This window comes from Mastacembelus armatus, chromosome 6, assembly GCF_900324485.2.
Source record: "Mastacembelus armatus chromosome 6, fMasArm1.2, whole genome shotgun sequence".
Lineage (NCBI taxonomy): Eukaryota > Metazoa > Chordata > Actinopteri > Synbranchiformes > Mastacembelidae > Mastacembelus > Mastacembelus armatus.
The window spans coordinates 20526242-20549198 of NC_046638.1; the positions used below are offsets into that span (position 1 = coordinate 20526242).

The 22957-nt window shown below is 41.2% G+C and overlaps 1 protein-coding gene and 1 long non-coding RNA gene across 5 annotated transcripts in view; one reads left to right on the plus strand and one right to left on the minus strand.

Moving 5' to 3' along the window:
• Positions 1 to 15525, plus strand: part of osbpl5 (oxysterol binding protein-like 5) — a 35444-nt gene extending 19919 nt beyond the window's left edge. For 2 of the 4 annotated variants that reach the window (XM_026311025.1, XM_026311027.1), the window contains exons 3-23: positions 1756 to 1911; positions 2145 to 2218; positions 3278 to 3358; positions 3657 to 3758; positions 4075 to 4278; positions 4749 to 4833; positions 4945 to 5107; positions 7834 to 8047; positions 8248 to 8432; positions 8561 to 8642; positions 9117 to 9215; positions 9387 to 9483; positions 9689 to 9787; positions 11456 to 11553; positions 11650 to 11739; positions 12132 to 12268; positions 12551 to 12730; positions 12888 to 13014; positions 13254 to 13368; positions 13460 to 13562; positions 13780 to 15525. In XM_026311025.1, the coding sequence (XP_026166810.1) occupies positions 1776 to 1911; positions 2145 to 2218; positions 3278 to 3358; positions 3657 to 3758; positions 4075 to 4278; positions 4749 to 4833; positions 4945 to 5107; positions 7834 to 8047; positions 8248 to 8432; positions 8561 to 8642; positions 9117 to 9215; positions 9387 to 9483; positions 9689 to 9787; positions 11456 to 11553; positions 11650 to 11739; positions 12132 to 12268; positions 12551 to 12730; positions 12888 to 13014; positions 13254 to 13368; positions 13460 to 13562; positions 13780 to 13915 (2607 nt within the window). In that variant the 5' untranslated portion in view covers positions 1756 to 1775 and the 3' untranslated portion in view covers positions 13916 to 15525. Of the gene's footprint in view, positions 1 to 1752; positions 1912 to 2144; positions 2219 to 3277; positions 3359 to 3656; positions 3759 to 4074; positions 4279 to 4748; positions 4834 to 4944; positions 5108 to 7833; positions 8048 to 8247; positions 8433 to 8560; positions 8643 to 9116; positions 9216 to 9386; positions 9484 to 9688; positions 9788 to 11455; positions 11554 to 11649; positions 11740 to 12131; positions 12269 to 12550; positions 12731 to 12887; positions 13015 to 13253; positions 13369 to 13459; positions 13563 to 13779 lie in introns of those variants that run through there. The other 2 variants (XM_026311026.1, XM_026311028.1) reach the window with 2 other exon arrangements.
• A 4414-nt stretch (positions 15526 to 19939) lies between these two features.
• On the minus strand, positions 19940 to 22153 carry LOC113133324 (uncharacterized). The gene is made up of 3 exons (XR_003295979.1): positions 22049 to 22153; positions 21036 to 21146; positions 19940 to 20907 (listed from the first exon to the last, which is right to left on the minus strand). It is a non-coding gene; the product is annotated as an uncharacterized LOC113133324 (long non-coding RNA).
• Between the last annotated feature and the right edge of the window lie 804 nt (positions 22154 to 22957).

Sequence of the window (22957 nt, forward strand, 5' to 3'; positions counted from 1 at the left end):
GCGTGCACTGCAGCAATGAAATGCTATTAATAGAACTGCCCCACAAGGACAAATAAAGCTCCTTTTCAGGAAGAATACATTTACCTTTTCATTCCCATTTCATTCATTGCTGTCTGTTTGAAAGGACAAAGGAGAGAGGGCAGAAGGAAGAAATGCACAGAAAAGACTGCAAGATCAGAAATAAGGGAGTCAGGAGGTTGAGAGAATGACTCACAGAGGCAGAGGAAAAGTAGAGGGAAGCGGGGAGTGGTGTGACGAGTATACGGATGTGAGCTTGCTCTTTTGTGTTTTGAATATGTACATGTATGTATTTATAGAGGGAAGTCACAGTTTGTTAACTCCTACAGCACTACATGTACTGTAGCAGTTCAGTTTCCATTTTAGGCCAGTGTCCACCCACAGGTTTTCTGTCACTTACCAGTATATGCACTTTGACTGCACTTTCCAGTGTAATTACAGATGAATCATGTGGGGGAGTTAAAAGATGATTTTGTGAATGAATTTTACATAACACTGTTGGATGTTGTAAATGAGTACTTATATACGAGACTGGTCTGTAGGCTGAGAGTCAGAGGGTCTTGGCTACTGTATGTGAGAGAAAGGAACTGTGGTGATAATGATCTGGACTCAGCACTGTGTGGCCAGACAGACTCAGGTGGTAACAAATACACTTAATTAACCTCCATTTTTTATTGTAAGCTCTGATTTGCTGTGGCTGGAACTCAGCAACCGCTTGAACAAGTGTAATGATCGGTCTGTAAACAGCCGTGACTCTCAGCATTTTATAATAACATGCTATGAATTGTTTGCAGCTTGTCAGTAGTTGCTGAGTTCAGTAGAGGAGAAAACGAGGCTGAAGAGAGACGAGAAAGAGAAATAAGTGCTATTATATTGTGTTTTCAGGTATCATGTCTTGCCAGGAACAACACACAATCAGAAGAATAAATGGTTTTACGCAGTTATGTCTTTGTACATAGAGACTTACTGTATGTACAGTATGTGTACACCTGCATGATTTCTTTTGTATGTGTGTTTGTTTTTGTCTAATTTATGTGGGGCCTGGTGGCTTAAGAATGTGAGTCATCCACTCATGGCTGTGAAGTAATGACAGCACAATGACAGCATGAAGCCACTGCTTGCTCCTGTAAATATCGACACCAGCTGCATTGTTCCCCCTTTGTGCTCTGATGTTCATTTAATTGACCACCCGCTCCCTTTGGGAGAAGCAACATGCGCGTTAAAAGTATATTAAATGGTGCTGTGGATTGTCTCAGATACTGGGTCTCCATGGACATAGTGAGTCCATGGACATTAGCTAGGTGTTTTAGCTGCCATGTACACTGACAATGTGCAGTCTGAACTGCTTGTCACTACCATGCGCAGTGCTGTTATGTGGACTGGCTGACATGTCCTCGTACAGTATGTCTTTGTTAGTGAGGCAGAGGAGAGAACGGGTTAGGGTTCAGGGTACATATACGCACAGAGAGCAAGTGAAGATGTAGTTAAAAGTTCAGAATTAGTGACACAAGGACTCTGAGATCAGATTCAAGTGAACAGGAGACAAAGATAGGGTGGACCACTTCACTGAAATGTTAGGCTAGAAATCTTAGGCTAGTATTACATGAACATATGCATCGCGGTTAGAAAGTGACACATTGTCCTGAGTTTTCTTTCTTCCAGTCTTTTGTTTGTTTATTTTTCCACATCTTCCTCACTCTCCCCTCCTTTCTACCTTTTGTGCTTCTTCCCCTGCAGTGGACGAGCAGGTTGTCAGGATGAAAGAGGAGAATTTGTTCCATCGGAGGTTTTCTCTGTGCCCCAGTGCCACCTCCCCTCCCAAAATTGACCCCCGCTCACTCACCCGGAACCTGTCTTATGGAGGAGACAATGACCTCTACAACCTCAGCCCAGGTAAAAGGCTTACAAAAGTCAAAGCTAACAAATGGAATATGAACATAGTAAAATCTGACAGTGACATGTACAAGTGTCTGGCATACTGTGCTGTACTGTATTTATGCAAATCCAACCAACTTCGAACTACTGCTCATTGCCTGCTTTTAGGGCTGCCTTGCTTTAATTGTCTGTCAGCAGGTTTATTCACTGAGTTCATTTGTATGTGATTGTGTGTTGTGGGTTCCCACCAGGCAGTGAGACAGACAGGAACGGTCTCTCCATGCTGAATAATGAACTTAGCCCTGCCCAATCACCAGGCAGCAAGGTAAGAACAGTTTCTGATTGGGCAGCTCCTAAACAGTTCACTGGAAACTAACTGATTGGGTGAGCACACAGCAGTTGCCTTTCCATTTTCTTCACTTCTGATCAATTATTTCATTACCGGCATGAAACACTGGCAGAAATGTACAAACCCATAACTGTTGAGGCTTGATTTAAAAGAAGTCGTGTACAGAAATATCAGGGCATTTTACAAATGGGTCATCATAGAATATATGAGATTGAAATAGAAACCACACATACTACTTTTTAGGTTTAACAGCGATAACAAAGCAGAGAGAAATTACGATTTTCATGAAACTTCACCAACATAGTAAAGTCAAATAAAAGCTGTGGAATTCTATGTCAGGGCCATGGTGGGAACTGTGTTTTTAGCACCACAATCCATTTATTTGAAAACCTACACATTTATTGTCATATTAACCCAACTGTCTGCATTCTTCAGTAATTCTGATTACAAGTGGTCAGTACATGTTTCCACTTGTCTTGTCTCCTCTTGTCGCTTCAACCTTGTCTCGCAATATTTTCTATTTACATGTGGAATAATTTACAGGTACAGTTCCACCTGCAACTGAGTCAGGAGTCAGGAGAATTGAGAGTTGAGAATTCTTCATTTCTTTGCTCTTTCTTCCATGCTGCAAGCCCTTATGAGACAATAGTAGACTGAGCACACTTGCAGTTTGTCATTAAACTGAGCTGTAACTGTGTACTTCACTTAAAGGATGTTTATTTTTAACACAAATAATTCTAAGTGCCTGAGTGGGCTCAATAATAATATGACTCATATTGGTTTTTGTGCGTACACAACAAGTAGTTATGTAATTACACAGAATAACTTATCACTGACACCTCTGTTATGCAGAGATGTGAGGTCACAAAGGGACCACTGCCACAGTTAACTAAGCTAACCTGCTTGCAGGACATTACAAAGAACTACTGAAACTGTGTATTATTTAATACAGCTGCACTTTTTTATTCTAAAATACAATCCCAATCTCCCTCTTCACCTTCATTGGCCATCTCCTCTGGTCCCTTTTCCCCTCAGTCTGAGTCCAGGATGTTTAATGGTGTTGAGAAGGACTGCCCCTCCCCCACAGAAAAGCTGGCCCGGAAGGAGTCTCTTAAGGTACATTTCCTTGCTAAAACCAATTGTGAAAGAAATGTGAAGAAATTATGCAATTGAATTTATCATGACGTGTGTGTAATTTAACCCCTTGGAATCTGTCAGTCTGACAAGCTGATGGATCATATTATTTTGACATTATTACCTTTTTGTAAGTGTGTATTTCACATCATGAACAGTGAAAGACAACAGTTTACTAACAGTATTTGGTTGACTCTGCTTCCACCTAGTGTTGATCTTTTCAAAGTCTTCTGACCAATAAGACTGATGACTCATCCATGTTTTTTTTTGTCTTTCACAGGTGCAAAAGCAGAATTACAGACAGGAGAAAAAACGGGCAGCTAGAGAACTGTTCAGTGCACTGAAGGACCCCAGTGTTGTCATCATGTCCAACTGGCTAAAGGTGCAGAGATGTTGTCTCACAGCAATGGAGACACAGAATACTTACTGCCTCTGCTCTCACACAAGCTATATAGACTTTATCATTTACACCTTTAGGTATTCATCATCCTGGCTGTAATTTGCATGTCATTTTTTACCAATACTTGTGGAACACTGGAGGAACAGCTTTTAATTAGTTTACGTTATATTCAAAACTGAATATCTTTACATGTTATTCTTGTTGTGTTTTGTAAGCTACAAACAGTTGTGAATTAAGTGAATATTATTGTTCTCATTATGTTATTATTTTAAAATTCCCTTGTATCTCATCACATCAGATCCGTGGCTCTTTAAAAAGTTGGACCAAGCTGTGGTGTGCCCTTAAACCTGGAGTTCTTTTGATTTATAAGACACCCACAACAGACCACTGGGTGGGCACCATTCTTCTCAGTGCATGCAAGCTGATTGAGAGACCCTCCAAGAAGGACGGTTTCTGCTTTAAGCTCTACCACCCTCTGGACAAATCCATCTGGGCTGTGAAGGTCAGACATAGTTGTAGGCTCAGTAGCATTTTTCATCAACCCTCATAATAACTGATCAGTCTGAACTAGAATAATTATTCTTTTAGGGTTAGATTTATTATTATTAATATTGTTGTTGGTAGTAGTATTAGTATTATTAATTTATTTTTTTGCAACAAGCAAGGCAGGTTTTGTATATATAAATACTGATGCCTCTATTTGATTAGAAATATGCCTCCTTTTGGTAAAAATACTAGCTGATAGGAATGCACAAAATTAAAGTACTAACAAGAAATTTATAGCCATACATGAAATGATCAAACAAGCTTCAAAGCTGCAAAAAAAAGGTTATTTTTAGGGAGCTTGAGTTTTTAAATTAAAAGTTCACTGAATAAAACTGCATGACTCTTATGGACCTTGATTGAGGCAATTGGTCCTGTTGGTACTAAAATGACATAAAGTGTGAGTCATTGTTTGATCCATATGCTCAGGGTCCTAAAGGAGAGAATGTTGGCTCCATTACCCAGCCTCTACCCAGCAACTACCTGATCTTCAGAGCTGCCTCAGAGTCTGATGGTGAGGCTTATGTGTGGTTGTTTTGGTTGGAAGTGCATGTTCTTGAATGTGCATTGAATTATTTTTGCAATTTTATCTCTTCCCATCTTTAAAATAAATTGGTCTTTCCAGGCCGGTGCTGGATGGATGCCCTGGAGCTAGCTCTCAGCTGCTCCAGTCTTTACAAGCTAACAGCCAAAGGAGGGAAAGAAGGAGATATCAGCACGTCACCAGAGTCATCCCACATACTCCACCTGCTGCAGTCTACTGCACTCACTGACACGGAGCTGCTACAGTAAGTATGACACACTTGGATACAGCTGCTCTGATATAATTTATGTCTATCTTAGATTTATTAGCTGTTATTGGATGGTCTGTGTTTGCAGTAATCACATTGCAAATTGTTGTACTTGGCAATTCATGCACAAGACTGCTGGCATTCCTACCAAGCACACTTAGCGGTTTTAATTATTTAGTCAGAAATTTGCTAGGTAATACAGTTGAAGAAACATGAACTCCCCGAAGTACCCTACTAAATTCACTACACTGTTCCCTAATGCAACAAGCAAGGTTAGCTGTGTGGTTTACAGTGTGCAAAAAAATTTCTCAATAGTTGCTCCCTGGAAACAAAACGTGATTCTAAAATCAGCTGGTTGCAGGTAGCTGCTCTTTCAGTTCTGGAAAAAGAAAGAAAAAATCCCTGTTTGCTGTTGTGCTAGTTAATTAACTGTCACACATATTGATTAGTCTACATACATGCTCATACCTAGAATTTGTAAGTGAGAGACTATTTTAAAAAAGAAAAGTATACTGTGACTGGTTTTCCTGAATCAACCTGAAATGTGATGAGGCGAATTACAGGGAAGACATTAACATGGAGGGTGGCATGGTAGTGCAGTGGTGAGCACTGTCACCTCCCAGCAAGAAGATTCTGGATGGTGTTTAACTTTCCTCCAACCATAATAACTGGCAACACACTGGTGGACTGCTGACCATGTCCAGGGTGTACCTCATTTCTTGCACCAGACACCATCTGCAAGATATGCAGTATAGCTGATGGAGGGATGGAATTACAGGGAAATAAATAATGTTGCATATGCACTGTTTGCATTAGTTGTCATAATTAAAATATTTGTTTGTATTTATTTTATGTTTCAGATTACTATATATGCACGCACACAATTGTGTATATATATATATATATATATATATATATGTGTGTGTGTGTACTGTTTACATCCAACACTAGACATCCCTTTCCTCCCCACTCCCTTCCTCTTGTTACCCTATCACCCTCCCTCCTCTCCTGCTCCCCTCTCAGCCAATCACAGCTGTTCGTACAGTCACATGACTAACAGAGGAGCAGGAACATGGAGTAGAATGTGAACCATATACCACCCCCCACCACACACACACATGCAGGCACACACAGAAATATGCACACACACACATTCAGGAAGCAGGTGTGCCTGAGTCGAGGAAACAACACTGCACCTTTTAGTCACTAGATTAAAAACATTTAGACACGCAAAGGAGAGTAGAGAGGGACAGACTGTGTGTCTGTTTGGATTTACTGCTATTATCACTAGCGCTGTTTTGATTTCTGAGGAAGACTTTGTCTGCTATTCATTTTTCAGGTAAGGAAAGCTGCCTCTCATCTAGGTCGTGTTTGAGTTAATGAATAGCATAGTGGTTGTTTAGTGATTCACAGAGTGTGCAGCAATTTGATTGTTCACGTCTGTTGAGCCCTCAGGCATCATGAAAATTAAACTGTCCTATATTGTTGCTTGGGAGAATAAGCTTGTTTCCTTGTTTTCTGTGACTATAATGTTATAACTGAATGTCACATTGCAATTATCTTACACTTATCATAATGTTCCTCTGGTTTGATTTGAACATATGTTAAATATCTGCCTTAAATCCTCTCAGTATGCTTATGATCAGGACCTCTTTAGTTATTGTTTGCTGTCCCTTTCAAAGTGTGCACCCACAGACACAGACATCCACTGTCTAGAAAAGTAAAATGGCTGTAGGACTGGAACCATGTTGTTCCTCTTTCATTTTAGATTCCCCTCTGTTATTCTCTCTTCTCCTTTCTTTGGCCCTTTATAAGCTGATGTGTTGCTTTCTTCACCATGTTTCTTGTTTTTAACATTGTTCTGGTTACTAAAAATGCTGACAAATCTGAGGTCTGTGTTTGATTTGTCCAAGACTAGGAAATTCCAGTGTGAAAATGCTTATCCAGCTTAAGATGCACTTTAATTTAGTTGTTTCTTTCACTTTGTATACGATTGTACACATGTCCCTGCACATATATTTACAGATGTATGTGTATATATACTCCCTGTACCTGCATACGTGCATATGCATAAATTACCCTGTGCCCTCTGATTGTGTCCAGTCATGTTCGGAGCTTGTGAATGGGAGGTGGGAAATGAGGGATGATGATAAGGTCTGGTTGTCCTGTCTAGTTGCCAGGACAACCAGACAGGTCAGATTTACTAAATACATCCAGATCAACGAGGTTTTTATAGTGGATGGTCCAGCTGTATGATTAATCATCATGTCTGTGAGGATAAAGGGGAACACTGTAGATTCAGTACACATTTACAGTCCTGTCCAAAGTTCATGGCTGGTTATTTCTGTTTCCCTGCTTGAGACTGCCTTACTGCCAGAACAATTAAAACTTGGGCAAAAATATTTTTTATTAATGTGTATAGTCTAATGAGGATCAAAAAAACTTGCTAAAGCTTCCACATTCAATTACATTATCCTTGGTAATAACTTTCTGACATTATCCATTAAAACCCACATGCAATATGAAACCAGTTCAAATTTATTTAAATACAGCATTAAGCTAATGGTCAGTCCTATGTTATTCTTTATCCGTACATGAAAACATCATTTTCAGAACAGGTTTGTCTGAGCTTTATCAGACTATGCAGTAACATTAACATGGCTGAATGTTAGGGTTTCCTGATATAGTTCTAACCTTGGTGTTCACTGCTTTGTTAATTTTAGGTTGAATGACACTGTGCTGCTGGGCAATCACCACATGGAGCATGACGGCTTTTCAGACAAATCTGAGCGTGAGGCTCATGATGACTGGGACACTACAGCCAATGAAAAGGATGGAAGGCTGACAGAAGAGAGTGACATGGACCAGTCAGATGAGCTGTCCCCTGGGCCACAGGCCACAGCCTATGTAGAGCAATGCAGAGAGGAGATGGGTGAGGTGAGGTTCCAAGTTCAGTTATTTATGTACAGAGCAGTAATTTGGTTTATTTAGATTATTAAGGTTAAATGTTACTGTTTTTATGAGGAAAAAAGGCACTGATAATTGTCAGATCATCTTAACCCAGGTCCATGTGACTGTAAGGCATCTTGCCACCCTATGTTTTGTGTCCCTGTCCCTGTCTGTATATGTTACTTCAGGCTGGGGAGACATCCCAGGTGGAGACTGTATCAGAGGAGAACAAGGGTCTGATCTGGGGTTTGCTGAAGCAGCTGCGGCCAGGCATGGATCTGTCCAAGGTGGTGCTGCCCACCTTTATTCTGGAGCCCCGCTCTTTCCTGGATAAGCTGTCTGACTACTACTACCACGCTGATCTGCTCTCACAGTCCGTAACTCTTAAGTCTTCAAACTGTATGCACAATTGAATATTTTCATCTAATAATAGGTGGATACAAAACTATTATTTCTGTTTTTCCTTTTCATAATTCTGACATTTCTGCTCCTTCACCACAGAGCTGCACTGGAGGAGAGTGCATATGGTCGGATCAAGCAGGTGCTGAGATGGTACTTGTCTGGCTTCTACAAGAAGCCCAAGGTAATATTTGTTTACATGTTATCATCATCATTATATTGGCTCTGAAAGTTAATGATCTTTATTGCAAGATGAGCCACCCATTTGCAACACCTGTTTTGGATAAAGCTGCTAAACAGTGTGAACTGTTTTGACTACCATCAAAACAGTTCACACTGGAGTTTTGACATTTAGTGTTAACAGGTCTAGACGCTGTGCATTATTCCTTGCTGAATTATTCCAGACGTGATAATGTGTTCCATGTTGGTGCTTATTATCTGACTCTTTAAATGCCAATGTGGGGGCTAATTAGGTCCAGTAACCATCTACAATTGTATTTGGTGCTCGGTATTGCATTTTAAGAAACTGGGCTTGGCCATCTGTGACAAAAAACATGAAAAAAACCATTAAACTATTTTCACATTTGACTTAAGATTAAAAGATCTTATCATGTGATATACATGCATTAAGATTAATACTCCTGTTTGCATTTTGCAGGGTCTGAAGAAGCCATACAATCCAATCCTTGGGGAAACGTTTCGCTGCTGCTGGCTCCATCCTCAGACTGACAGCTGTACTTTCTACATAGCTGAACAGGTTAACTGTCATTCGTAGCTAGAATATATAAAGGCAATGACTCATGCGTCATACAATTTGGCAAACAGTGCACACACGTTTAAAATGTGTACAAAAACAAGTGTCAAATTTGTGACACCATTTTCTCACTCTGCTGACCTGATGTCTCTCTTTCTCCTTTTCCTCTCCCAGGTGTCCCACCATCCGCCTGTCTCTGCCTTTTATGTCTGCAATAGGAAAGACGGTTTTTCTATCAGTGGAAGTATCTTGGCCAAGTCTAAGTTCTATGGTATACAGCAATACAACAATATGTAATGTTTACCATACTGTAGCTGCATGTTCACAGGTTTGACCACAGTTTTGATGCATTTCTCCATGCATGTCGAGATAAATTCCCAACCTTGCTTCAGAGGCACAGTGAGGTTTTTAAAGGGGATGGCGGTCTATAAAAATGTGTCATTTAATCAGGCACTTCTGCTTTTCTGCTGCTCTAGGTAACTCCCTGTCAGCCATACTGGATGGCAAAGCCAGGCTTCTGTTCCTGGGCAGGGATGAGGAGTATGTCATCACCATGCCCTATGCTCATTGCAAAGGTAGTACATCTACAATGCCCATCATTATCATCAAGTCTGTTTCTGTTTTCATCATAACTGATTATCCCTTTGGATAGAATTATTGTGTATAGGTTTCTTGTTAACATATTTAGACAGGCAGAAACAAAGGTTGCTGTTATGTTGTCACACTTAAAAATACCAAATGTCACTACAATACAGTGAGTAGAGGAGGTTAATAAAAACTCATCTACCATGGATACAATGCAGTCTGTCTACTGTGACAAATCATGTGTGGGCAGCAACGCTGGCAGTCATCTGTCATAGCCAATATGTCTGAGCTACTGGAAATCAAATAGCACCCTGCTCTGCTCTCAGCATGAACTCTCACATGTTAGATATCTAAATTGAGAGATAAATTACTGATACAATGTAAATTAGGTTGAATTTCTGTTTATTCTCCATATTTAAGTTACCATCTTCATCTCCTCTTCCAATCCAGTCAGAGAACACTAACTGTGAGTGGCCTGATAATAAATTACTGTATTGTATTGGAGTAGAAGTCACTTTTAGGAAAGACGTCTTTGTCGAACAGAAAAAAAACATATATAAGTCATTTCGGTGTATAAGTCACATTTCTAATTATACTAATTATAGTCTAAATTAGCCTATGAAGAATGTAGGCTAGGCATAACAACAAGTACATTACGAAATACATTCATCTTGTCACAAGGTGCGGGTGGTGTGGTGTGAAGGAGGAGGTCCCAAGTGCAGGACAACAAAGGCTTTATTTCCAGGGTTCAGGCAAACGTAACATAAATCTCCGCCACTCGGCATAAACGGGCACAAGGCTAAATCCTTTCACTGTTACTAAACAGCATCACACAACGCGCTGACCAACTTTAACGTCAATGTTCCGACAGAGAACAAAGGAAACGCAGGGGTATAAATAGACCGAACTTAAGACTAATTAAACAGGTGAAACTAATGAACTAACGAGACAAAGCTAACCAAGATCAACACAGGAAAGAACAGGAAATTAACCAAAATAAAAGTCCAGAACCGGAACTAAAATCTCAGTCCATGACACATCCACCAACATCTGGGTGGGGTGAGATGAAGTGGCGTGTCCTCTTCCTCTCTCATGTTGCCTGAATGACAACACTCACTCCAATCTTTGTTTCAGCTGCAGACTTTATTACCTGCACTTTGAAGTCTGCAGTGTAGCTCTTTCTTTTGAGTGGGATTTTCACTTGTAGTTCAGTGTGAACATAAGCCTTTTTACTTTTTCAGCAGTACAATTTTATTTTCAGGTCAAGAGTCTCATCTAACACTAGTGACTACTACACAAAATTACTGTCAATATACACATATAAGTCACTCTGCTATATAAGTGGCAGGACAAGCCAGAGGAGTAAAAAAAAAGTGAGTCTTATAGTCAGGAAAATATGGTATCTTTCTAACTGTACAGTAAGATGGGAAACTGTGATTTACCTGTGGAATTTTTACTCAGTTCACTAATATGGTGTTAAGCTGATGCTTTAATATTCTGTGTGTCTGTCTGTCTGTGTGTGTGTGTGTGTGTGTGTGTGTGTGTGTGTGTGTGTGTGTGTGTGTGTGTGTGTGTGTGTGTGTGTGTGTGTGTGTGTGTGTGTGTGTTTGTGTGTACGCGTGTGTACGTGTGTGTGCGCATGCGCACGTCTCCTGTAGGTATCCTGTATGGCACTATGACATTGGAGCTGGGTGGGAAGGTCACCATTGAGTGTGAGAAAACAAAATGTTTCACAGAGCTGGAGTTCAAACTAAAGGTATATTTCTGAATAAGTTCAAGATTTTGTTGAAAATAGATCGACTGTTAAAGAGAAAAAACAGGTTTAGTAGACATGTTACTCTGTTCATTGCAGCCTTTCCTTGGAGGCTCCTGCTCTGTGAATCAGATCAGTGGGAAGATCTTTGTTGAAGAGGAACTACTGGCCACAGTTGATGGACACTGGGTGAGAGCTTTTATTCCTCTCTCCATGCCTGAAGACTAGATTTCCCTTTGAAATGTACGTTTCCATATTTCTTTCTGCTGCTTACTCTGTGCCATTTGGTATTCAGTAATTCACTGTAGTAATTAGATGCCAAATTGGTAATTAGAGGTTTAGCAGACAGAGCAACCAGGAGACTGGGTTTAGAGGCTCTCACAGTGAGCTGCAGACACAGCCAGTGTCTGAGAAAGTAGGGAAGAGCTGCATATTTTAGGCTCTGGAAACTATTCACTTGTAGTTTCAGCAAAATCTTTTCTAGTCAGTCCTCCCTGTCATTTCAAATGTGTAGGGGCATGTGTGTGATGAATTGATGTGTCTGATTAGACTGAAGATTGTCTTGCTTTTGCTGTATTCAGGACAGCGAGGTGTTCATTCATGAGAAGCGTACAGGTCAGCAGGAGACATTATGGAACCCAACTCGTGACATTCGCAGCAGCCGCCTCAAGAGACAAGTGGTCCAGATAGATCAGCAGGGAGAGTTTGAATCTGAAAGGTACACCACACAAATCACAGCTGCATATCACTCACTGTATTTATTCCTAATTTCAAATTTGTTTTTTGGAGTAAACAAACTCAGAGTAAACCAAATAAAAGATTTAATGTTAGAATAAAGTGCTAACATTAATGATGGCTTCCATTTAGGTGTGCCTGCCTGCCCTGTCACTCTTACAATAAATACAGCCATTACTGATGTTATTATTTAAATGCTGGCTGACTCCAGTGACATAGGTTTACATATTTACCCCATTTGCATCCAATTTCACTACTGTGGCAGACTGTGGCAGCATGTGACCAGTGCCATCATGGATCGGGACCAGCTGCGGGCCACTCAGGAAAAATTTGTATTGGAGGAAGCTCAGCGTAAAGAGGCCAGGGAGAGAGGAGACAAACCTTGGATCCCATGCCTTTTCCGTCAAGACCCTGTCACCTCTGAGTGGACCTATAAGCACATGGAGTATGAACTCTCTCACACCATGCAAATAAAGCAGAGCAGATGGCACATGTCTTTTATTGTTTGGTCAGACATAACAAGGAGCTGTAGACTAAGGACCCAGAACTCCAATTTCAATTACTCTGCACCCAAAACTTAATGTTTTCTCATTGCTCCACAGCACACGGCCATGGGACCTGGAGCGCTGCCTGGTTCAGTTTGAGAAGGATGGATTGATTCAGACGCATGAGAAAAGCCAGAGGCAACATAACGGTCTCTCCTACAACAGCTGGAGCAGCCAGCAGAAGGTCAGCCAGACCAGTCACACACCTCCTATGGATTGGTGTTTTCATTGAGATTTTATCAAAATGAACGCTTGCTCTACTCCCTTACAAACCAAAGGGCACCTGATATTTAGGTTAATTGATATTTAGATTAAAGATTTGAATCAGCTCTTGACATGATATGTCAAACAGCAGTACACTATCAGTGTATCGGCAGGGCCGTTTGAATCCCTTAGAGTAAACCTCTACTGTTCTTTTCCCAGGGTGAGTTGAACGGGAAGCACAGGAAGGCCAGCAGCCAGCCATCCAGCTGCAGCCAGAACACAGAGAGCAGCAGCACCACGCCAGAGCCCACACATGAGTCCTCAGACAATGAAGGTGAGGTATATGCACACACACTCGCTCACAAGCACACAGCCAGACTTTAACTGTTCAGCCTGTCTTACATGCACTCGCCTGTCGTGCCCAGGGTTTTCAAACCAGTGTGCACGATGCAATAAAGAAGTGAAGGACATGGCCCTGATAGAAGCCTCCATCACATCTATACAGAAGACACAGCAGGATATTCAGAGGTGATAAAACACACATTTATGGAGGAAGCAGGGTTAGCACAGTGACTTTAGAGGTCAGAGGTGCAACATCCTTCCTCCTGAGTAGGTGAAAAATGTTTCTCTCACTGGATCGGTCTGATTTATTTTGTTTTGGACTGGCAGATTTAACATTTTATGACACTAATTCAAAAATAACAAATATCCATATTGAGTTAGTTTCACTTTTCTCTCCCTGTAGAAACCTGGTGGCTCTGGGTCGTCAGCTGGCTCGTCATAGGACGACAGAGGACAGCATGTCATTAACAGGCCGTCACTGTCTCATCCTCTGTGTTCTGCTCCTCTCTCAGCTGCTCCTCAACTATGTCTTCACCTGATCCCGCTGCTAAGAGCGGGGTTTCCCCTCTGGCACTGATCTGTCATTAGATCCTTCCAAAAGCACGGACAGTAAGAAGCGAAGGGGAGCAGAGACCTAGGATCAGTGTCAGGAGGGCAACTCTGTCCCTCTGTTTTCCTTTAATAGGGGGAGCAGCATGGAGATTACAGCAATAAACACAGCCACCGCCTGTCAGTCATCTGCAGAGAGGAACGGCACCCCCTAGTGTAGCCAGACTGAAACAGCACCGGCACCCCCGCACTTTGGACAGGAAAGGAGGGATAAAAGAAAAGCATGGCTGAAAGGATTTTTAAATAAAAAGATGAAATGTGTGATGATAAAGAATGACTTTGATAAAAGAAATGACAGAAAGGATGTTTCACCATTCCTTAGTGTCTTTTTATATTGCCCTGCAATACTGTTTATCTGTAAGTGTGCCTGTATGTGTGTCATTTGTAACTACAGTAGGCCCCATGGGCACAGACGGATCACCGCTTGGACTTCTCCCACTCCCCTTCCATTCTAGATTTTGGGCCTTAATGCTGAAGCCAAAAAGCATAAGATAAACACAGCATATACAAATGAAGAAGGAAAATCTTCCAGCAGTGCAATTCTGTGTGTTTTGTATTGATGTGCGCTCAAATACACTCTGTCTCGTCTCTTAATGAAGATGATTTTACCAAAATAGTATTTATAATCGTAAAGGACAAAGAGTACTTGTTTACAGGGAGCACTGTGTGTTTGTACTGAGACACAAGAAGGAAGTATAGGGAATGAGGCAGGGCAGAGAGCCAAACAGAGTGTCTTTGTCTATGTGTGCCTGTAGTGCCGTCACTGAAGGGATAATAGCATAGGACTGCTTTAGTCTAGCCACAACAGTAGTGCTTATAATAAGTTACATAGAAAAGCAGCTTGAAAAAGGATAGAGGGAATAATAGGTGAAAAAAACAAGAATAGGAATGTAAAACTTTTGCCTAAGAGAAGGAGTCTGTGTGTACATGTTGGTCCACACCATGTTCAAGTGACTGTTGTAAACACCTAGTAATGAAATGTTTGTTTCTTCTATTAATCAATTTGTATATAATTATCTGGCAGTCTGTGTTTCAAAAAGAGATGTCAGAATGTATTTATTGGGTGATTAACCTTGACTTTCCTAATCTGATTCAGCTTGGAGGACGGAGACCAGGGGTGACAATCGCTCTCCCAGGGTTGTGTGGGTTTATCGTGTGTGTGTGTGTGTGCGTGTGCATGTGTGTATGTGTGTATTGGTGCAACAGAGCATCTACACAATTAAGCCATTATGGTCGTGCTCAACAAAGTCCATCTGTGATTTTTACTGGTTTTTATCTCTTGAATTTCAATCTTCATTGCCAGTACTGATCTACCCAACAGGAGAGAATCTGGGAGCACAAGAAGCAAGTTGACTCTTTCTCTTTCATTTTTTTCCTTTAAATTATGTTCATGTTTTCTACTCTACTGCCATGTTTAGGGATTCTACATGCCAGATATTTTGTCAATAAGGAACAAAACTGCAGAGAACACGATGTTGCCCAATGTTTTCATTCATACTTGTTGCATACTGTAGCACTACAGTAAAACATTTTAACCCTGCCACTGCTTTTGGCCTTCATTAATGCCTTTTATTGGAGAATTGCTGTGTATCCACCAGAGTTCCTAACATCTTTTACCTGACAGTTTGTTTCCTTTGTAGGCAAATGTTCTCCACTAGGGGGCGATGTTGACATGGGTGGTATAAAGAGATTCACTAGCAGTGGTGGAAAAAACACTCAAGATCCTTTAGTTAATTAAAAAAATCACTTGGTGCATCAGTTTAATGTCACAGCTGGTACAGGTGGAGCTAATGTTAACTATAGGTGTATAATTCAAATGACTTCATACTGCTGGTTAATTTACAGTACAGTTTTATGATTAATTTTCTGAAACTGAAAAACTGAAACTAGGAAATAAAGTAAAACCCTAGGCAATAATTTGGGAATTTCCATCTCAAAAAACCAAAACCAAATGCAATCAGTAATGGCTCCACACATGGATTGATTACAAACAGGATGAGCAGGCCTGGGGGCCAATGGACTTGGGGCCTGAGGCAGTAGAGCACAAGGGGACTCAAAATGAACACAAAAGATGCAAAGCAAACCTAAATAACAAAGACAAAATGACAGTGAAGAGACATAAAATGAGACTACCAAAAAGAGATGCAAGGCTCCAATACTGAGAACAGACACAAAATAACTGATGGCTCTTTATTGAAGGGGTGGCGAGACTTTTACATGTCTGTGTCCAGTGGCCCATTTCCTAATAATATGTCCATGTCCTGAAATGAGCTTCCTCCGCAGGGTGGCTGGGCGCTCCCTTAGAGATAGGGTGAGGTGCTCAGTCACCCGGGAGGAGCTCGGAGTAGAGCCACTGCTCCTCCACATCGAGAGGAGTCAGTTGAGGTGGCTCGGACATCTGTTTTGGATGCCTCCTGGGCGCCTCCCTGGGGAGGTGTTCCGGGCATGTCCCACCGGGAGGAGGCCCCGGGAAAGACCCAGGACACGCTGGAGGGACTATGTCTCCCGGCTGGCCTGGGAACGCCTCGGTGTCCCCCCGGAAGAGCTGGAGGAAGTGTCCAGGGAGAAGGAAGTCTGGGTATCCCTGATTCGGCTACTGCCCCCGCGACCCGGCCCCGGATAAGCAGAAGAAGATGGATGGATGGATGTCCATGGCTCCACAAATATGGAATCTATAACATTTGGGATTTGCAGTCTGTCTCCTGGCCAGTGTGAGATTTTTAAAAACTCCAGCAAAACTTCAATTTTGTTAACTTCCTAATCAGTATTCTAAATAAAGAGTGAAAACGCTGATGCTAATTATGAATCACAAATGAAAGTGAACAAATAAAAGATTTTTAGATTAAGGGATGAAATTTTTTATCTCTAAACTATTACTTGTGACAAGTGGCTGACTGAGGCAGTAACTGGTTTGAACGCTGAGCACAGGCCCTCAGAGTTGAACCTGAGCATGTGAAAATCTTTTGGTAGACGCCACATGGATCAACATCTCTGCCACACACAGATATAAGCCCCACTGAAGGTAAGAGGATTATGTTTAGAGGCCTCCCCACAGTGTCTAAAGCATGGAGAGTGGCTGATGTTCAAGTACTATTAACATATAACTTTTGGTTACCCATGGTTTAAGTAGAAGTAAAAGTATTGTATTAACAAATCTAAAACAAGCTAATTACTGAACTAAACTAAAAGAGTAGCATACTCATATGAAGTGTAACTTTAGATGGAAATGATAAAATAATGCAAACAAATAAGTTGCTTTGCTCATTTCTGCTCCCTGGCTTGAATGTGGTGCCAATAAATCTCCAAACGCAGCAGTACTGACTTGCACAGACTAGAAAGTACAAGCAGAAAAAGGCTTACAAATGTTAAATGTTCATAAATAAAAAGTTCGATTGTTAACTCAGAATATCAGTGCAGGGATGTCAGTTTTATTTTTTTTTACATCAGAAGCAATGACACACTTCAGTTAGAATGGTAATGTACATCCAGTCATATGTCCCACACTATATATATTAGTTTAATCACAAATGAAAACAGGCCGCATTTCATTAACATATATGGTCTGTATTTGGTTTGTATTGTGTGTCAGATTCCTGAGTCAACCAGTGAGCTGTTATTTCCCTTCCTTTCTACACCTGATGATTTCACTGATAGCACTGGCGTCTCGTTCCATCTGCTCTCCAGACAAATCATCTGTGTGATGCGATAAATATCTGCCATATCAAAGTGTCAGGTCTATCCAAACAGACACTAATCTGCTGCAGTGGAATGTGTTTGTGGTTTAGTGCTTACTGTAACTACTTGGAGCCTTTGGTGTGGCTCACCCTGAGCTTCACCTCTGCCATTAAGAACATTTAGTTGTTGACCTGTTAACCTTGTATCAATATAACGAAGGCTTCCAGTGATCCTCCAGTTATTAATACGGCCTGCAGCAATACTGTATGTGTTGCGTTCAAGTTACCATGTTACCAATGGTAACCAAGTTACCAATGTATGAATGTGTTGATAAGAGACTTGAGACTTTGGCAGCTGGTTCTACACATATAATTATTCACTCATGTCAGTAACATTGTTCCTATAGTTTGTGAAGAAAAGCTGAAACGCCTTTACATTATTATTTATATGAAAGTCCTTTTCATATTACAATCCACATGTTACAACCACTGGTGTCAAAATAACCATACCACAGAGGTACATGTTAATAAGTACTCTTCTTCAGCACTGAATTAAACAGTACTTCTTATTTTTTCACCTTACACTCCATAACTAGTTAGGATGTTATAGAGAACATGACATTGAATTCCAACTGGACACTACAACACTGAACACAGCACAAGACAATCTTTTCTTTTATTCATCCACTTAAAAAAATCTGCACATCTAAACTAATCAGAGACTTTCTCTACCTCAATTTTTGCTTTAAAATGTCTGTGGAAACCAGAGAAAACAATGTTGGACAGCTTCCTGATGTCGTCTGTCCACTGGTTATCCTGTAATCTTTGACTGGTCTTCGTACTGGACTCACTGTATCCTCTGTGCTGTCTGCATGGATACAGCTGCTGCACATCCACTGTACACATAGACACTGTCTCCCCAGGGCTTCAAACTATGGCACTAAATATTCACTGAAACAAACGGATGAAGGATACATTGCCCCAAAGTAAAAACAAATATATCTCTTTTTGATAGCACACAAACTTATAGACAGCTCGGGTTTGTAACCAAATTTGCCATAATAATTTGTCTCTCTAGACTCTAGATCACTAATCAAATCCATATATTTATGCCATGACATAAAGATCTTGACAAACCATTGTGCTCTGTTGTCTTTCTAAAATGGAGAAGAGAACAGGGGGAGAAGCAGCAGAGTGGGTGGATTGGTAGCAGGGTAAAGCTCAAGGAGTACTCTATTCGTCCATGGCTTGTTTGCATTCTCCAGAGTTTGCTGGAGGAGTGGGTGGGTGCACACTGGACCACTGTGTTGTCTGACTGCATGTGTGTGGCTGACGGAAGGAGTGACAGTCCCAATTAGGCCACTGAGAGTGTGTGTGTGTGTTTATTTCCAGGCAGCAAGCACTCCATCAAAAGATGTTCCTTTCAGCCTTTGTGTCACAGACTGAGTTTGTAACCGTTTCCCTGCTGTGGATTAATCCCTTTGTCTGTCTCCAGGTGTGGTGGTGTGCGTTTACTTCTCCCCTACACTGGACGGACATGGAGTGTAAACCCCTCCCTGGTCAAATACAACATCTCACTGTCTGCCATCATCAATGGACATGGTGCTGGGAGCATTCAAATATCACTGAGCCGGGATGAGGAAGAATATGACATCAACCGGACTTCATTCAGTTTTGAGGCATTTCTTCTACAGGTTAAAACACCACTTATGCATGTAGGCAATTAGCTTAGCACAGAAACTGAAAGCAGCTAGTTACTTTAGGAAACTACTGGCCCCGGCTAAGAAATGGCTCATAATCCAGTACAGCCACAGATTTACATTGTTAAACTTCAGTTTTTGTAATAGTTAGAAACAAAGATGTATCATGGTACTTAATAAGCTTTAGAAGTCTTGTTGGGCAGATTCTGCAGCTCATGTGTAGCCTGTAAACATGAAAGCAATATTGACTCTTACCTCTCTGCAAATGCACATAATTCTGAAAAAAGACTAACTATTCCTTCATATTGAAGTTGTCAATATAATGATGATATTATATACACAAGAGATTAAGACAGTTAATAACTCAAATGTTATTTACATAATCCGTGTCTATTCAGATATCAATGTGAGTAACTGCCAGACTTTTTGTTCCTGCACTTTTCAACATCACTGAGCAATACTTAGACAAAAAAACTCATTTTATTCTTTTTTTTCATGAGCCATGTCCTTCCCACCCTCTGCTCCTCTGTATTTTCTCCCCAGGTGAGTGAGTGGGAGGCCAGCTGCTCTGAGGCGTGCCATGCTTGTTTTGGCTGAAGAGCAGCAGGAGTCAGGTCAGATGTTTGCTCTGTGGGTTGATACTGTGTTGCAGCCCAGGCTTGTCCCAAACGGGAGGTACAGACAGAAGACTTGTCTGGACTTGCCTTACAGGAACAGAGGAGACCATGGAGAGGGAGGGAGGGATCCTGGCAGTGTAGGGCACCCTGAGGCCATGTGTGTCATTTCTTCCCCTTTGCTGCTCAAGATCAGATGATAACAGGCTAATTCAGTTCAGTAAACCAGTGAATCCCTGCTGAGATCTTGATTTTAACAGAAGTGCTCGTTTGTCGGGGAACTGCTTGCTCCCAGCAACTCTTTATTGTGCTGAATTAGAAAGAAAGTACTGCTGTTTTTCCTTTGTTCTACTTTTGACAAAGCAATCTCCAATTAAGATTCACTTATATGCTTGGGGGCCACTGGTGGCGTAGCGGTAGCACGCCCATCCATATACGCAGGGGACGCCGGCTTGACTCCTGAGCCGGCTGTCATATATAACCTGCATGTCTTCCCTTGCTCTCTCCCCTAATTTTTCACTTCTTTTGGCACTTTTAGAGATATAACAAGATGACCATAACCATACTCATGTCTAATAATCTATGCTCAGTGACATGGGGTCCTGAGGATTTTTCGGTAAATAATTGTAGAGACTGTGTGTTAATCTGTCTATTACTGCTCCATACCATCTTCATCTTCTTGAGAAAAATAAAAGCATATTTAAACTTTTTGTTTCCATCTGTATAGACTTTCTTTGGCTTTTGATGAGTCAAAGGGTGCATGATGAAGTTTTCCTATGAAAGGAAAACTTATTTTAAGGCAAGTACTGATTTGTTGGGATGGCTGTAGCAATGCCCTGTCTGTCTGTTGCTGTGGAAACCGCCTACATCATGTGAAGTAATTGCAAGGAAAAGGATGCGAGGTGGTCTTCTTGTGCAGACAGGTTGACGTGACCTGTAAAAACACATAGAGATAAGGCTTCAGAGAGAAATGCCAAAAGTAGTAAAGTGTGTGAGTGAAGTTTTAATTTAGGTAAATCACTACCAATAAGCCATTACACAACCTGTAAATATAGTTATTACCAGGTCTGCAGTGTCACGCATTCATTTGTTGGCATGGCAACAGAACTGCCTGTCTATAGGGTTTCTGCCGCTTTTGTTGAGTCTTGTCCCAGAGCACTCGCCCGCCCCACACTTTAACCAGACAAACACACAGAGGGGGGTTCATCACTACACGCCCATCACCACCTCACCATAACCAGCACTTGATACTTTCAGAAATATAGGCCATCATGTCCTGTCTGCTCGAGAGGGAAAGAGTGTGTATTTCTTACAGAGGAGGGAGGAGTCAATGATTTTTTAAATCAGAGTTCTTAAAGACTTATGGTCCCACTAGTACAACTTGGCGTTTACAGGATGCAATTCTAGGGCCACATGAGGGTGTATAGTGGAGACGTGTATAGTACCAAGATTAGATTTCTGGTTGAGTCTGCCTCTCTGTATGTCTTGTTTACATATAGTACTGACTGATCTTTGCTTCCTCTGTGCCTCACTGTTTTGTCTTTTCATTTGTCAGTTATGTCCATCAGAAGTCAGATTGTTGTCAGACTGACTTGAGATTTTTTTGACATCTAAGTTTGTCTTTCATGTCACTTTTTACTCCTTTCTGCTTCTCTTCTTGTTTCTGTCAGTCGGTGAAAGCTGTGACATTAGGTCACAGCTGGTGTGTGTGTCTGTGTGTGTGTTTCTGAAACACTATACCAACGCCCTATTTGCCCCGGGATCATTGTCAGCATTTACACAGAGACGTGACACAAGACAGTTTGTTACCAGCAGGTTATTGTTGTTTTTTTCAAGCAAGCATAGTTGTGTCTTTGGGTCAAATCAGCACACTAATAAACAATACATGACAGTATGTGGTGCACGGTAAAATGAATAAAGCTGAAGCAAACTACATTAAAATTAGCAGACTACATATAAAACAAAAAATCTCACTCAAGCAACCAGAATCTCTTAAAGAACCCTGACTCTACGTTCAGTCTCACTGTGTGTATAGCAGCTCACTATGGAAAGATAATAAATTGCATTGCACTTACACAGTGTACAGAGTCACACACTATAAATGCATCCTTCAGATTTTCTACAGAAGAAGCCTTTGTTGCAGGAGCCATGTCCTCTGCAGCCAGATCCTGACTCTTGAGACAAAAAATGTGTTTATGTGTGTCAAGAGAGTCTGTGTACTACCATCACTGATGTCTATGCACACTCGGCGGAGGCCTGCCCTCTTAGCTCTTCCATTCAGTGGCCTGGATTCCAGCAGACCTCCCTGCTCTGGTGTTGGAGGAGGTGTTGGGGTTGGAGAGCAAGCTTTGAAGGAGGCTCCAGTGACTCATTTTCCAACAATCCACCCACCCCTTATGTCCTCTACATCCCCAAAACATCTCCATCCTCACCCCCTGCTCCTTTTGCTCTGGCTCAAATAGCTAACACACACACACAAACACCTGTTTTTAATACATGGTGGGGCCCCATGACTGGGACAGTCCTCGTGAGATCCACCCTTTCTGAATGGTTTAGAGATGTGATTTTAACTGCTAAATTTATGTTTAATTTTTTCCATGATGAAAATGGCTTAAATAATGATAACAGTCACCATAAAATTTTAACCTGACTTCTGCTGTCCCATGGGTACCATACCTGACTTTTGGCCCCTGCAGGGGACCAGACATATTATGTATGTATGTATGTATTCTGGACCACATTTCTCATGACAAGCATTTACATAACCTATATTGGATTGAAAGGTTAATAATTAGTATTAGCACTGAATCACATGATCCAATCTGCCAGCATTTATCTTACATTAATGTTGGGCAAACAAAATTAAATAAATAATAAAAATAATGGTTGACTGCTCTGACCTCTGTACCAGTTAAGATTCTTAGTTGAGACATGTTTAACATTATTTCCAAAATGTAATTTGACTATATAGCCTAAATGTAAAT